This window comes from Bacidia gigantensis (genome assembly GCF_019456465.1).
Source record: "Bacidia gigantensis strain McMullin 20006 chromosome Unknown contig_134, whole genome shotgun sequence".
NCBI classification, from domain to species: Eukaryota; Fungi; Ascomycota; class Lecanoromycetes; order Lecanorales; family Ramalinaceae; genus Bacidia; species Bacidia gigantensis.
The window spans coordinates 1,040,279-1,054,860 of record NW_025408593.1 but is presented as its reverse complement, the minus strand read 5'-3'; the positions used below and the strand labels follow the sequence as shown (position 1 = coordinate 1,054,860).

At 49.6% G+C, this 14,582-nt stretch overlaps 5 protein-coding genes across 5 annotated transcripts; 1 reads left to right on the top strand and 4 right to left on the bottom strand.

Moving 5' to 3' along the window:
* Positions 1 to 897: 897 nt before the first annotated feature.
* KY384_002084 (uncharacterized protein) lies at positions 898 to 3,139 on the bottom strand (the record flags this gene model as incomplete). Its single annotated transcript, XM_044810610.1, has 3 exons — positions 898 to 1,418; positions 1,496 to 2,696; positions 2,747 to 3,139. 3 exons carry the CDS (start codon positions 3,137 to 3,139, stop codon positions 898 to 900), a joined length of 2,115 nt encoding a protein of 704 aa, XP_044672584.1.
* A 2,877-nt stretch (positions 3,140 to 6,016) lies between these two features.
* On the bottom strand, positions 6,017 to 6,922 carry KY384_002083 (uncharacterized protein; the record flags this gene model as incomplete). The annotated part of the gene is made up of 3 exons (XM_044810609.1): positions 6,017 to 6,594; positions 6,647 to 6,756; positions 6,807 to 6,922. 3 exons carry the CDS (start codon positions 6,920 to 6,922, stop codon positions 6,017 to 6,019), a joined length of 804 nt encoding a protein of 267 aa, XP_044672583.1.
* A 151-nt stretch (positions 6,923 to 7,073) lies between these two features.
* Positions 7,074 to 9,021, top strand: KY384_002082 (uncharacterized protein; the record flags this gene model as incomplete). Its single annotated transcript, XM_044810608.1, has 3 exons — positions 7,074 to 7,311; positions 7,357 to 7,451; positions 7,501 to 9,021. 3 exons carry the CDS (start codon positions 7,074 to 7,076, stop codon positions 9,019 to 9,021), a joined length of 1,854 nt encoding a protein of 617 aa, XP_044672582.1.
* Positions 9,022 to 9,071: 50 nt separating this feature from the next.
* On the bottom strand, positions 9,072 to 9,920 carry KY384_002081 (uncharacterized protein; the record flags this gene model as incomplete). The annotated part of the gene is made up of 2 exons (XM_044810607.1): positions 9,072 to 9,732; positions 9,808 to 9,920. 2 exons carry the CDS (start codon positions 9,918 to 9,920, stop codon positions 9,072 to 9,074), a joined length of 774 nt encoding a protein of 257 aa, XP_044672581.1.
* A 1,703-nt stretch (positions 9,921 to 11,623) lies between these two features.
* KY384_002080 (uncharacterized protein) lies at positions 11,624 to 14,448 on the bottom strand (the record flags this gene model as incomplete). Its single annotated transcript, XM_044810606.1, has 4 exons — positions 11,624 to 12,737; positions 12,786 to 13,516; positions 13,566 to 14,228; positions 14,281 to 14,448. The coding sequence occupies 4 exons, from the start codon at positions 14,446 to 14,448 to the stop codon at positions 11,624 to 11,626; spliced, it is 2,676 nt and encodes an 891-aa protein (XP_044672580.1).
* Between the last annotated feature and the right edge of the window lie 134 nt (positions 14,449 to 14,582).

Sequence of the window (14,582 nt, the reverse complement as noted above, 5' to 3'; positions counted from 1 at the left end):
GGAGCGTTCGGCTCTTGGAACGAGCGAGGATGAGGTACTAGAGAAGGTACGGTGATGTTGAGGGCAAGGAAAGGGGGGACCGAAGAAGCCCGAGATGGGATGATGGTAGGCAGAGGACTGCAAGATGCGAGTTTGACAGCTGGTGAAAGCGAGTTGAATGCTAGCCAGGCAGCCGAGTATCTCCGTCTCTGGACATCGACTGCGCAGCATATCCAGCACATCTGTCATGTACGTGGTTTTGAGTGGAGAAGAGAGAGAAGGGAGGTGTATGTCTGCGAAAAAGAGAGGGAGAAGGCCAGGACGGAAAGAGCATCAGGGATTTCTGCTTCGTCGTATAGATTAGTGATATTATAATTATTACAGTTATGGTAGTGACTCTTTCGTAAGCGAAGCGAATTCCAGTATGCCAATCCCAAACCATCTGTGTCCTTACATGTATCTGCCAATTCTGCGTGCGTGTGCAATACTCTATCAATTAACCAGAAAAGCGATCGCCGCAGTATCCTCTATCATCCCGCGGCCTGGTTACTATCGCAATTCATATATTTTGAAACTCCGAGTGTTATGCTTCCCATTCGCTCCCTTCCCTGTCCACTGGAATGCCATCAAGTCGTTATGTTCATCAATGTCCGATTATGCTCCTTAGTCGTACAAGCCCGGGTGGTGTAGCAAGGTTGCAAGAGCAGCAGAATTCGATGACACGTGTGATGCTCTATCAAATCTGGACCATGCTCCCAGACTCTCTATTTGAATAACGTTCTTTTTGAAATTGATAGTCGTCAGAAGACGTCGTATACATCTCTCAAATTTATTCGTACACCCAGTCAAGGTATCTAAATGGGTTCACCTCAGTTCGAGGCTGCCTGACTCTCCAACCAGGCAGGCTAAATAGTCAATTCACTTCTTGTCCCCATTTTGCGTATACGTGACTGCGAATGTATTCTGAAACGAGCAATTGTCGAATCGTGATGGCAGCTTCGGCTCAGGGCCAATGTCGATCTTAATATCAAGCTCAACTGGAGTCGTAGGCTGTCCAGTAGGTGGATAGCTGGGCAAGAAGCCAGTTCCTGAATAAGTAGACAAAGGGGAACCGTCTTGCGGAAAATGATATTGAGGTGCAAACGGAGGTAGGTATCCACCAGGGCCCTGTGGTGTGAATTGCGTCGACGGATGATGAGAAGGCGTGCTATAAGCGCCATCATGAGATGCGAAGGTCTGATGCTGTGAGTTTGGAGGAGGAAAAGGCCCGTTATGGGCAGGTGAATCATCGAAGAACGTAGTTTGGTGAGGTGGAGCAGAGAGGGGGGGCCATGATATACTTGTGTTTGCAAGCTGTGCTGGCTTGGAACCTGGATCGAGAGTGGAAGCTGAGGCTGAGATGAAGGCAGATTGGGGACCGACGAATTTGCCTGGGGCATCTGGTAGACGGCGTTGGAACTGTAGTTTGTAGGCGTTTTCCTCACAGCGAATTCATGCTGGTACTCCGCTGGCGAACGGTGGGCAGAGGCCGCGGATGCAGATGGTTTGCTCTTTGGGTGATGCAAAGCTGAACACGATGCCTGGTTAGGAATAGGTTCTGTTGTGGATCTTCTCTCGGTTTGATGCAAGGAATGCTTATCAATATGTGCCTGGAGGCTACGTGGCGAGATTTGCATAGAGCTGTTCGTTGACTTGTGCACCCGAAATTGATTGTTGTTCGGGAGTTGACCTGAGGATTGAATGCGTCGAACCTGACTTGACTGCCCGAGGCTGACCGAGGAGTTTCTCGAATGTGGGGAATTGGTCTTTGGCCCGGCAAACGATACACTTCGATTCGATTCGGGACGTAGAGCTGCTGGACGATGGCGCTTTCTTCGAGAAGCTAAGTCTGGTGCAGCAGCAAGTGGCTTCCCTATTGTCTGTTCGGGACTTGTGTCAGGGGTGCTGATACCTATCGTTGACATCACGCTTGAATGCGATGATGGGCCCAATCTTGTACTTGCTAAAGCCAGGGCAGATGTCGAATGCTGAAGGTGTAATTCTTCGACGTTGTGAGCTAATTCTGACGAGTCCGATGCCCGACGATTGTCGAATTCTGAGGTCAACCACGGCATTGGAGGCGGAGTTGGGTGGGGACCTTCGCCAACAGGGGACGGGTCGGAATTGAGGTTCAAAGATGACGGTTCTTCGGGTATACCGCTTCCAGATGGTATATTCTGCAAGAGAGAGATTGGGCTTACGTATTCTTTCCGATTGTCGTCAAAAGAAAAGACTTGAGAGGCTGCAAGTGCTGGGGGCGAAATAGAGGTTGCTGTTTCCTGACGATAATCCTCAGACATGGTGAAAGGCTGGCTGGCTGGGATGTGCTGAAGATCGTTCATCCAAGATGGATCAGAGGCTGTTTTCTCTTGAAAAGCCCCCAGGCGACCATCACTGCTGCCATGATCAAAGGATCGACTGGCAGATTGAGACTGGACTATTTGGCTTTGAAGGTGTGAGGCATAGTCATTGAGGTCGAAATTGTATGGGAAAGGGTCGGGTCCTGGAAGAGCTTGTTGATCTGAAAATGGGTCGCCTAAGATTTGTGTCTCGGATGTAAGCATCGCCGTGGGCTGGGCGAGAGTAGTCAGTGGAGGATTGTTACTCGTCAGGTCGGAAATTTGTTTGTCATGACCATTCTGAGATTTGGTCTCCTGCCGACGGCTTTGAAACCAATTCTGAATTCATAAATCGCGTGCAAAGAGACTAGATGAGGAATTTCACTTACGTTGACTTGCGGTAAATCCATCTTTAGTTTCTCAGCAAGCCCTCTCTTGAAGCCGATCTTCGGCCTTGGAGCAGCTACAAAGCAAGTTTCTAGAGCAGCCACTTGCTCATGGGATAGTTGGGGCTGATCCATCGTAAATGGCGCTGGCATGCCATGGGCCTCGTTGGACTGAGACGAGCTAGACGGGCTGTGGTGCATATGACTTTCGTCTAGCACACTGCCAATGTCTTTAGAAAATCCCCCATACAAAGGCTGATGGAAATGAGGCAGCGGTGGAGTCGAGTCAAAGTCGGTATCGAGCGATGGATACGTTGGATCGAGCGGTCCAAAGTCGAATTGAGCCCATTCGGAAGCAGGGTCCTGAGAATGTGTTCCCATCATCGTCTCTGTCATGATGTCGAATTTCGATTTGACAGCTTGCTATGATTGAAGAATAGGAGTCAATCTCTCGTAGTCAGGTCGTCCATCAGTGAATGATAATTAGGTCAAGCCTCGGGCTAGGTAGATTGCCAATGCAGAGGTATCGTAATTAACAACAGGTTAGACCGTAGAGGGGCACAGTAGAGTGTACAGATACTGCACGGTGCGAGCAGATCAATCGAGACTAAGTCAGTGGCTTCCGGTGGGGGAGCTGAAGCGTCGAGACTAGAGGCATATGTAGCGAATGTGTATGGAGCGGGATTAGAGTCAATGGTAGCGAGCGTATGCGGTGGTGAGTAAGGATGCGACTGAGCAAGGAAAAGGCCGCAATGAAGATTAGCAGACAAGTACAAAAGAAGGGACGAAAGACAAGTGCATTTTGCCTCTCAAGAGAAAGAAGAGAGTGAAAGTCGAAGGGCGAAATGTCGGGCCAAGAGATCCATGGCCTTGAGCCGCCGGTGAATCCGCGCAGAAAGCCGGTTATGCCACTATGAAGTTAAAGCCCAAAGCTAATGGATGCTAATGAATGCTAAGGGGTAGCTTACAGCAGGGATATGGGCCTTCCAGACTTCTGACAGCAGCTATCCAGGCACCGTCAGGGCCTAGTCCTGCGGGCAAATCACGACTCAGTCGACCTAGTGACCCTACAGCAGAAGTGAGGAGTGGCACTAAAACGGTACGTAGCTGATCTCTGCTCAGGCGCATTGGCGAATCTCGATATACCTCGACCTTGTATCTTTGGATCAAAGCTCCATCCCTCCAGTCGATCCTTCCCCACCGAGCTGCAGCACACGTCTCGTACATGTGTGGCTAAGAGGACGAGCATTATCTTACAGCCCTTAGCTCTACAGGTGAAACGCATCGTCTCCAGAGGACGGCATGGTGGTGGTTGTTGTTGTTGTTGTTGTTGTTGTTGTTGTTGTTGTTGTTGTTGTTGTTGTTGTTGTTGTTGTTGTCGCCAGCATGAGTACGAATGCTTAGTCTACAGACCAGCAGTCTCAACACGAGGACGAAAATACACGCTGCAAATCATTTCAAAGTCAGCGTCTAGGAACTCGGACCCTCGTGATCTATGACAATGGGCTTTGAAGATTTCCATGCGCCTGAAGGGTCCTCCCAAGCTTTCTCTAACTGACACAGAGCTGCGTTGGTACTGGCCTGGCGCCCTCCAATCATCACTCTAGCGCGTCCTATCTTCTGCGCCTCCATCGACATGCACAACACATCTTCCTTTCTTCTGGAAGGCTCATCAGTGGCCTCAAGTCACATGTACTGTTTAGCGAGCGAGCACGATAACGGCCTGTAGTCGTAGAAGAACGACACCCACATCACGTCAATGCACAGCTGACCGCCTGTCAGAGCTGCAGGTACCTATTCCTGGGCCTGCGTGATAACTGCGGTCAAGGATGCGCATGTGGTAGCGGAGAACATCGCTTGATATTTGGAATTTCGCTGGCCTCTCCTCAGCGGAAGATATATCATTCCAGAGCGGAGGTGATCTCTCGGATGCAATCCATCCCAGTCATTCCCCACGTCTTTCTCTGGCAAACAGGCGTAAGGACCACCCGGGCTGCATCGACATCGAAGGGGGGCAGAAAACAGCCTGCATACACTACTGCCTTGGCCTACAACAGCCGTTTCGTTGGACGAGTCACACCCGGCCTCAAGCTTGAACGGGTTTCTTCGTTACCGTTGCAGATCATGATGATCGTTTTACGAAGCCAAAGGACAACACTCTCACACGGGGTGCGCTGGGAGGCGTAAAGACTGTCTAATTGCCGGGGCGCCTGTCGGTATTCCTTGTCATTCGAATAACGACTAAGGCCCAAGACGAATAATGCAAGGTCCAGACACATGCATACGGGCCCTGCTTGTCGGGACCACGTTTCCCCATATTTAGAGGGTCGCGAACAAGACATGAAGAGCTCGATGACGCGCTCATGAGGCTCTGTTCCGCACAAACGTCCTATCGATGTACCTGAACTTTGGCATGTCAATGCCATTTGTGGCCCCGAACATGCTGGAATCTGAATCACGCGTCGCTATCTTACGGGGTTGGTTCGGCAGATGAGGAAAATATGATCGACGAGCACCGGGCTTCGCGCCGTCCCCGCACGTCCTTTCACAACTCGATTTTCACTCAAAACTCAGAGGTCTGGAAGTCTGCCGCACAATGTCAAAAGATCTCGCCACACTTCGAAGGGGGCGATTTCTCAGCTTCAGCTCAACTCTGCAACGCCACGTTCTTTTCGCCCCCTGTCACTGGCGGGAGATAGCCGCCGCGGACTACGCAAGTGCCTGAGTCTATCGGTCTGCGGAATCTGTCGAATCATATGAGGCAAGGATTGGGCGATCCTGAAAATCTTTACCCCTTTCTTCGGGATCGGAGTTCTGGTTGCCTCATTAGTCTTTCTGTCCCAGCCAAATCAGGCAAGGCAGGGTCTTGAGCTAGCACTCATCCGGATATGCGTCAAGCCCAAGTGTCCAAGCAATTTCAGAGCGCGCTTGAGGAGCCGGGGCACCGTTCCTTGTCTTCCACCGGCTGTCATGCTCGGTACTTTCTTGTTATTATCACCAACCCTGCGATTGCGACGCAGTAATTGGGCCTTCAGCAGATTGTGATTTGTATCTGGGTGGGAAAAGCTTGTGAATTTTGATCTTGATTGGTGTGGCACGCATGTGATCTTTGAACGATATCAGGCTCTTCCGCAACCCCCAACCATGTCCTACGCCTCTGGTGGATCTTAGAGATCTGAAGCTGCACGTATTCAGGGGCACTCCACACTTTCCAATGCTTGCGCACCTGCGCTCGATGCGCCTCGCTCTCCGCATGATAATTATATAATAATTTTACATGACCAATGCGTTGGAGATACGCAGCATCAGTTTCCCATCTTGCTCGCCTCTGAAGCATTCGATACTCTCAAGATTCCTGACGATCCAGTCGGCACCGGCATTTTTCAATACTTCGATGCTGTGGCTAGTCGAAAGACCGATAACCATGCAATTCGCTAATTTCCCCGCTCTAATTCCAGCTGGAGCGTCCTCGAGAACGACAAGCTTGTCATTATTTCCGGGCTCAAGGTTGATCAACTGCAAACGTTGTCTGCCAAGTAGGTAGCATTCTGGATCTTCCACAGCCGTCAGCATTTTCCGGTCTATGATACAGGTAGTAAATAGATGTGAAAAGCCGATCCAAGACCAACCTGGCTTTCCTTCTGTGACGTCCTCTGCAGTCACCAGCGTTTTTGGACGAGCCATTTTCATAACCCCAAGCCAGCCTTCTATGAGTGGCTGGGTTCCAGATGTTACAATGGCCCAAGGAGCGTTAAGGGTTTCCAACGACGCAAGCAAACTTCTTGCTCCCGGAATCTCGACCGCGTCTTGACCGAAGCGCTTCGACACAAGACCTTCCATGTGACACACATCTGAGTTGGTCACCTACAAGTTCTCTTCATGATATTCACTAGGCTAACTTACACTCCCAAGTTGCTTTGGTAGGATCATATTGCTTCAAAGTATCAATCGAGCGCCTCCCGTGTGCGGTTTTGATGATTTCTTTGTAATCTACGTCTAGATCTTGTGATACCCTAGAATACTCAATCTATATCAGTGCAGTGTTTTCAAGCGAGAAACGAACATTTGCCAATATTTGACTATTGCGTCGGTTGAATCGATAATGGTGCCATCAAAGTCAGAGAGTATACCGTCGACAATTACAATTTCTGTTGGTCGAGAGAAGTTAGGCTCCTCCATGGATGTTGATTCCAAAAGTTGATTCTTCGGAAGTGGACAACTTCAGACAATGCCCACTTGGGGATCGATACCTGGAATAGAAATCTACGTGTGAAATCGTCGCTCTCTGACTAAAAGGACTTCGATTAGGAATCTTGTTACAGTTGAAGACATGGTCGATGTAGCATTTTCAGAAAATAGTAAAAAGAAATCCACATCTGATCATTCTCGCATGGCCAGAGAAACTGAATGCCGAGTAGAAGTGCCGCCTGCCAAGCCGGCTAAATTGCCTCTTGAGGAAAACTTTTTGCACTTTCAAGTCCAAGACCTTGCTGGTGCTTGTACGCGGAGAAGTAGTGCAATCGTATGTCTGCGCATAGAGATAGGGACAATGGTGAATAAACCAGGAAGTAAGCCTCTAGTTGTCCTCTACTATCAGTGCTTACTTATTGCAGAGCCCAAGTCCAAACGAGTACCTGTACGACTGCGTCATAAGATTGAGAAAGCTGGCGCAGCAAAACAGCGCAAACAGAAGAAGCTTGCGAAGAAGGTTGTAATCCCTTATTCGGAAAGTACTGCTTAGGTCTCATACGAATTAGGATCCACAATGGCGCTCTCGACTCAAGAAGGATCCTGGGATACCCAATTTATTTCCCTACAAAGAAAAGATTCTCAAGGAGATCGAAGAAAAACGACGGCTTAAAGAGGAAGAATTCGCTCGGAAACGAGAGCAATCGAGAAAACTTAGGGAAGCTTCCGAGAGAGAAGAGACTCATGATAAGCCAGGGGAGCAGAAGGAGGACGACGCTCTCTCAGATCTCGTGGATGATCAGTCAACGTCCGAGGAAGATGGAGACAACGCAAATCCAATGTCCGCACTTCTTGCATCTGCTCGTACTCGTGCAACAGAGTATGAGGAAAACCTTTCTAATGAGAATGAGGACGAAGAGATGGGCGACGACGACAACTCAGAGAACGGCATAAACCTCACGAATAATGAAGCATTGCATAAGAAAGGAGCAAATACTGTTGGCTTCTCCAATGCTACCTTCAGCAAGATTTATCGCACCGTGGTCGAAAGCTCAGATATCATACTATATGTTCTAGACGCACGAGATCCTCTAGGCACCCGCTCAATAGATGTCGAGCGAGAAATCGTGTCCGCAGATGATGGATCTAAACGCCTGATCTTGATCTTGAACAAGATAGACCTGGTTCCTCCGCCAGTTTTGAGAGGCTGGCTTGACCATCTTCGTCGTTACTTCCCTACTCTGCCTTTACGAGCAAGCCTGCCTGCATCGAATGCTAAAACTTTCGATCACAAGGCATTGACAGTCAAGGCGACGTCAGAGACGTTGCTACGAGCGTTGAAATCCTATGCACATTCTCAGCAGCTGAAGCGGAGCATTCGAGTTGGCATAGTAGGTTATCCTAATGTAGGAAAGTCATCTGTCATCAATGCAATGACTTCCCGTCGTGATTCTGCAAGAAGTTCAGGGCCAGCTTGTCCTGTTGGTGCAGAAGCAGGTGTGACAACAGCATTGAGAGAAGTCAAGCTAGATAACAAGCTCGGACTGCTCGATTCTCCAGGAATTGTTTTCAATGCCACCTCGAGCTCTAATTCGAGACCTCCACATTTGACCGCCAAGCAAGCTGAACAAGCGCATCGTGTTCTCCTGTCTGCTCTTCCACCTTCGGCCATCGATGACTCCATCCCAGCGGTAGCTTTGCTCTTGCACCGCCTCTCGCACTCACCAGTGACACTTGGTCCGTTATTGGATTATTACGGCATTGCAGAGTCAACCTTGGTACCTCAAAATGGTGACATTACCACAGACTTGCTGGTGCAAATAGCTAGGAAAAGGGGGAGGCTCGGTAAAGGAGGTGTGCCAAATCTGAATGCTGCGGGTATGAGCCTGCTCGCCGACTGGAGGGATGGACGGATCAGGGGCTGGAAGGAGCCGCCGACCGACGCTGACAGAGAAGTTGCCGCACCGATTGCCTCCAGCAATGGCGTTGGAGACAAGCAAGTCGTGCAGGAATGGAGCAAAGAATTCCAGCTGGACGATCTGTGGGGTGAGGATGAGGCCGATATCGCCGATGAAGCAATGGAGCAATGATACCCACATATGCACGATCGAATATAAAAATCTCAGTCGACCACCCCATTTCAATCCTCCTCTATACCCTCCTCTTCGTCCCCACTACTCTCTCCGCCTCCTTCTCCTCCAGGCCCATAAGCGAATCGCCTCCTTTGCTCCCTCTGATCTTCTTCATCCGGATCATCCATGCCCAAAGACTCAGCTCTATGACCTGCATCCGGATATTCATCCGCATCATCATCCTCCTCCCCCTCCTCCCCTTGACCCGCTTCAACTCCGCCATCTTCCTCTTCCTCGTCCACGTCCTCCTCGTCGTCTTCTTCAGGATCCTGGTCAGGATCCCATTCTCTAGCTCCCTCCCTCGGTTGCATTTGCATCCGTAATTGAGCGCTTGGACTTTCCGGTCCCCTCGCATATGCTGTCCCATTCGTCTCAGCCTCGCCCTCTTCATCTATTCTTGACCTCTTGGCCGCTCTGTCACCGTCCTCCCCGTCGCCTACTTCGCTCATTTCCACGGTCGTGTTTCCCTCTCCTCCTTCTGTCTTCGTCACCCCTTCCTTCAACTTCCTCCGATACTCATTCCGCTTCCCCGTCTGTATCTCGCCGAAGCGGCGCAACTCCGCTTCTACTCTCGGTATAAAGGAGTCAAACTCGAGATCGTGCAGGGCTTCTGAGATGGCTTGAGGAGGGATTGTGCGGCGATTGTTAGTCTGGGTTGTGTTATTTGCTCTAAAATGATGCCAAAGTTAGCAGGCGCGGTTCGATGCTGGAAGGTGACAATGGAAGAGTTGGTCGGCGACTGACTGTGCGGCAAGATGGCTGATGAAAACAGTAGCGCTCTTCTGCATTGCTAAGACAGCGTCTTTGTGGAGAGAGGTGTTTGGGGGAAGAACGCCCTTAGCGAGACGCTGGACCATTGTTCGGGGAAGAGAAAGGTCCTAGGCCGGAACGCGTAAGACTGGGTTTTGCCATGATCAAGGATTGGGAAACAACTTCTATGTTGATGCCATCGCGTTCTTTCATTGGTGTAGCACCATCCTCACCTGTGGAGGCAGTTGAAATATTGGACTTTCGAGGGGGCATTGTGAACGGTCGGAGCAGAGTTTTAAGGCATTCACAACGAAGACTGTGTGAGAACTATGAGTAAACATGGACTGATTAAGATGGGTTTATTTATGCGCGAGGTGAATGTTAATGAAACAAGATTGACCCATTTTCAATATGTCCGAATGAGGCAATTTCTAAACGCGTCAGGTGCGTCTAGCGCGTTTACCCAACCTCGACGATTAGGGTCTTTAAGGTAACACCATGATGTTTTGCTGCCTGGCGCATGATCGATCTTCTCAAAGCGAATTTTTCCACGAGTTCCCGTGCGAAGTAGACTCTGGACTAGAATCATGGATTCATTGCTCATTGGTCCTAGAATATCACGAAGCCCTTCATTTTGCCTCTGTTGCTAAACGCTTTGGATATTATCGTTTTTTGATCACGTCTTCTCAAGCTCTCGATGATATTATCCCACAAATTGTGAGATCTTTCTTGACGCCATTCCTTGCTTTTGGCAATGCAAAAGTCGATCTCATAATCAGTAATTCTATGAACGTTCCGTCAATCATATGCGCAGATGTGCTTTTGTTGGAGATTCGCAGCCCCTTGGTAAAAGCGACAGATATAAATCCCTCCGAGGTCTCGTTGACTTGCCAGCCCCGATACCGCAAGTAGAATCACCTTGGAAAACTCTTTTGATCTCAGGTCGAGAAATTCGAGGTGATGATTTGTAGGTGTACCCATCCATCTCATTTTATTGTTACGGGGTCTTTGTTCGTCTTTCCTCGCCGCTTCACCATAAGAAAGGGGCGCTCGGCTTCGCCTCTTATAAGAGTGTGATTCGACTAAAGTCTTGTGATCTTAAATGAGGATCAGAGAAAGACTACATGATGGAACTATTCGATACCAACGCCAGCGACGAGTACTTACGCTTGCGGCCTCTCGCTTATCAAGATACCCATGTTGTTATAATGTACTTCTCGAAAGCCAGGAAGGTGTTTTTCCAAGTTCTCTCAGCATAACAGGAAGATAAAATTCTCCGTTACATGCGAGAAATCCCCTGGGGTCTTGTAGCGACTCTGACAACCATTTCTGAGAAAGGGGGCGGCAACAGACTTGAACATCAAACGCGCGTAAGTCGGAAAGAGATAAATTCTTTGACGGGGAAAAGGAAGCCCATGGGCGTACCTGGAGTGCAATATGCCGCAGAGGAATTTGCAATCTGTATTAGAAGCGGTAGGCGCGATAAATGTACCGAAGATTTCGCGAGATCCTCGCTCAGCCCATCTAGATTGCAAGAGCTGGATGAACATAGACACCTACGAGCCGTCGTCAGTCATCCTGACCCCCTTGGAAACGATTCTTTCCCTACACTCATCACATAGAGACTGAACATCCATGGCCTCGTTGTGTTCTCAACGTATGAGCAAGATTGGAGCTTTGGACATGCAGTTGAAGACCTTCAAACCAACAGACGTACTCGCCTTAATTAACAGCAACATATAGACCCTGCTCTAATCCATAGATCATTCCTTCACCTGAACGCCAACGCTTCGACAGTACACACGTCTATTCATAACAAGTCTACTTCGTCAAGATCGTAATCACATACAGCTTGCTGCCAAAACCTTTTCGGTGAAACCTGAACGTGACCTGGCTTTTCATCCGAGATAGGCCTGAGCTCGCTTGGTATCCCTACAGATATTGCTTCAATACCCACACCCGGCTTAATAGGGGTCTCGGAGATGAGGAACGTCTTCGCAGGCGTTCCAAACACAGCTGCAGGAAATCCTGGCAATTGTGGCGACACAGCTTTATGTTCTAGAATTTCCAAGATTGTCCCTGACGGCTTTGGCACACCGGAAGAGGAATTTGGTCGGCCCATTAATTTTGATGGGCCCCTCGTGGGCGTCTGCTCAACCGCAACGGCGTGCCTTGCGTCTGTTGACCTTTCACTACCCGCTGACACTTTGCAGGCTCTTAAAGCTTTAGTAGAAGTACAGGGAACCTTTGACGCGCATGAAGGAGACTTCTCATTAAGTGCCTGACGCCCTGGAATTCGCCTAGGGTGCTGCTGTGGAATGTGGTGTAAAGACAGGCCTTTGTGATCCTTCCTAGGCGTTGCCATGACTAGTGGAGCTAGCGGTTTCCGCACAGGATTCCTAGGCTTTCTTGAGAGTGAGCCTGCTTCTCGTCTGTACGCAGCGTCTGCGTAAGGCTTCACGGTCATGTCTCGATTAGGCCTTCTCATCGCTGCTATTGCATCTTGGGTCTCGTGTTCGATCTCGGCTTTCTTTTTCAGTTTTGACGCAGTCGCTTGAGATTGAGATCGAAGGTCAACCTCGCGTTGGCTGTAGCGCTTCAATGCGGCAGTCTTACTCGCTGGAATTGAAGACAATGACACATCGCTGACTTCGCGCTTCAAATGCGGGAGCATCGGTTCAGTAACAGATCTAGACAGTGTGGCAACCCTCCTGCGATGGGACGGTCTTTCATCCGTAGAGACACGCTTGAGATTCTTCGGAGCATCACGAGGCTGAGGTCGATTTCTGGCTGTCCCGGTTTGAGCGCTGCCGTGATTCATACTCGAAGACTTCGTCAATGGTGGTCGCCTGGGTGATGGATCGGCAGAAATTCCGAGTTTCCGACACAACAGGGCGGTTTTGTCAGGCAAGCGTGCCCCAAAGCTGAAACGTTTAGTTCTGACAACAGGCTAGGTAAATTATTCAACTTACAATGGTATAACAACATCTACACAGAACTGCTGTAGATGGTTTGGGGTGGGTGCTTGAATTGTTTGACGGTGAAGCGCTTGGGACATAGCTTCATTCTTTTCTTTGGTAGACTTTATGTCTTCAGTCGCCATAGACTGCCAGATTCCTAGTCGATCGACCAACAAATCCAGGAGGGTATTTAGATTTTGCAGCCTCTTTGGTTTCATGGGTGTTTGACGTTCGGCCTCAGCTACTGCTGGCTGGCTGTCCGCTGCCTTCACCCCTCGCGTGGTCACTGCTTCCAAAGCGAGTGTCTCTAAGATTACGATTATTTGCAATTGAGTTTCCCTTGATCGTTGTTCGATCAACAAAGCCTGAGTGCAATGTTCTCGGGCTTCATCAGTGTCACATGGAATGCTCGAGATATCTTTGCTCATCCACCACCGCGCAACGGCGACTTCTTCGCATGGGTACAGCCCGTCTTTGCCTATCTTGACTTTCTTGGACTTCCTAGCTTTCGGTTTAGGTGCTAACAGAGACGGATCATGGTCATCCGCTGTTAAATTGAAGGGAAGCCCTTTGATGATGGACGGAAGTGTCTCTTTATATTTCTTATCCAGCAAGGGCAAAGCAAGTATCAGAGATCTCAAAAACATGATAAGATGTGAAGAGTCTCCGACAGATCCGTCAGAGCGCTGAACGGAAGCACGTGCGCGAGATAATGGGCCCTTTGCAAAGTATGCCAATGGTGCCTTTTGGACTGTAAGAAAGCGAAAGAAGAAGTGATGTGGCTCGACTTACTCTCGAAGCATATAAGGCGTCTTGGTATTGACTTCTCACATGTGTAAGGGCTTCCTCGGAACTCCGCACTTGCTTGTCTACACTCGCTCGCGATGCAAGACTTTCATGCTCTTTGCTGGAAGTTGGGCGACCTGAATAGCTCACAGGCGGGCTACTGTTTCTACAAGGACCTGCTCCTGTGGCGCAATTATCTGGGCTTGTCTCTCGAGCAGAGCGGCCTCCTTCCCGTACGGCCGAAACATGTTCAGCCTCTGTCAAAGCTGCTGCGTGCCACCAAGAGTTCTCGTCACAATTCAGTGTTTTCTCCTGAGGCTGATTTTCCCAAAATGATGCGGACTTGATTTTGGTCCCCAAGGATTTGATGTGCGACAATGTCACCCATGACGCCAGTGGACACAAAGCGTAACAGCTATCTTGGATCTCCTCAATTACATAAAGCTCGTGTCTCCCTGCGCATTCTGCAATAAGAACTAGCTGTTGCCACGATGATCCAATCCTAGTGCTTGCCAAGGCATTGAGTTTCGCCGTAAACAGTGCTGGCAACGATATGTCTTCGTCGGCGCGGCCAACGTTGAGATATGCAAGTGGCAGGCATGCTCGATGTAGCAAGTGGCGAGGTATTAAAGTAGTATGATCACGCAAGTCTGAGTCTCCGAAAAGACCCTGCGACCATGAATTAGATGAGCTGCACCGATACGCCTCGTGGCAATCGTACCTCTATGACAAAAGGAGCCCATGTATTGTCTTCTTCCTCCTCTTCGGGGCGTTTGCGTTTCCTGCATCCGGAAGGAGAGGGCGTCTTAGAGGGCGGATTCCAGGCCAATTGGTCTCCGTCTACTTTCTTGACCCCAGTGTCCGTTTCAAGCGAGCCGACGATTGACATACCACTTTTCGTAGCATAGCAGTGACTGCATCTGACTGACGCGGGCAAAGGATGTACGTGAGACGCGCTGTGCTGAATAAGATCTTCCAGGCCTGTGATTGGCCAACCTTATTCTGGTTGGACCGTCGGAAGCT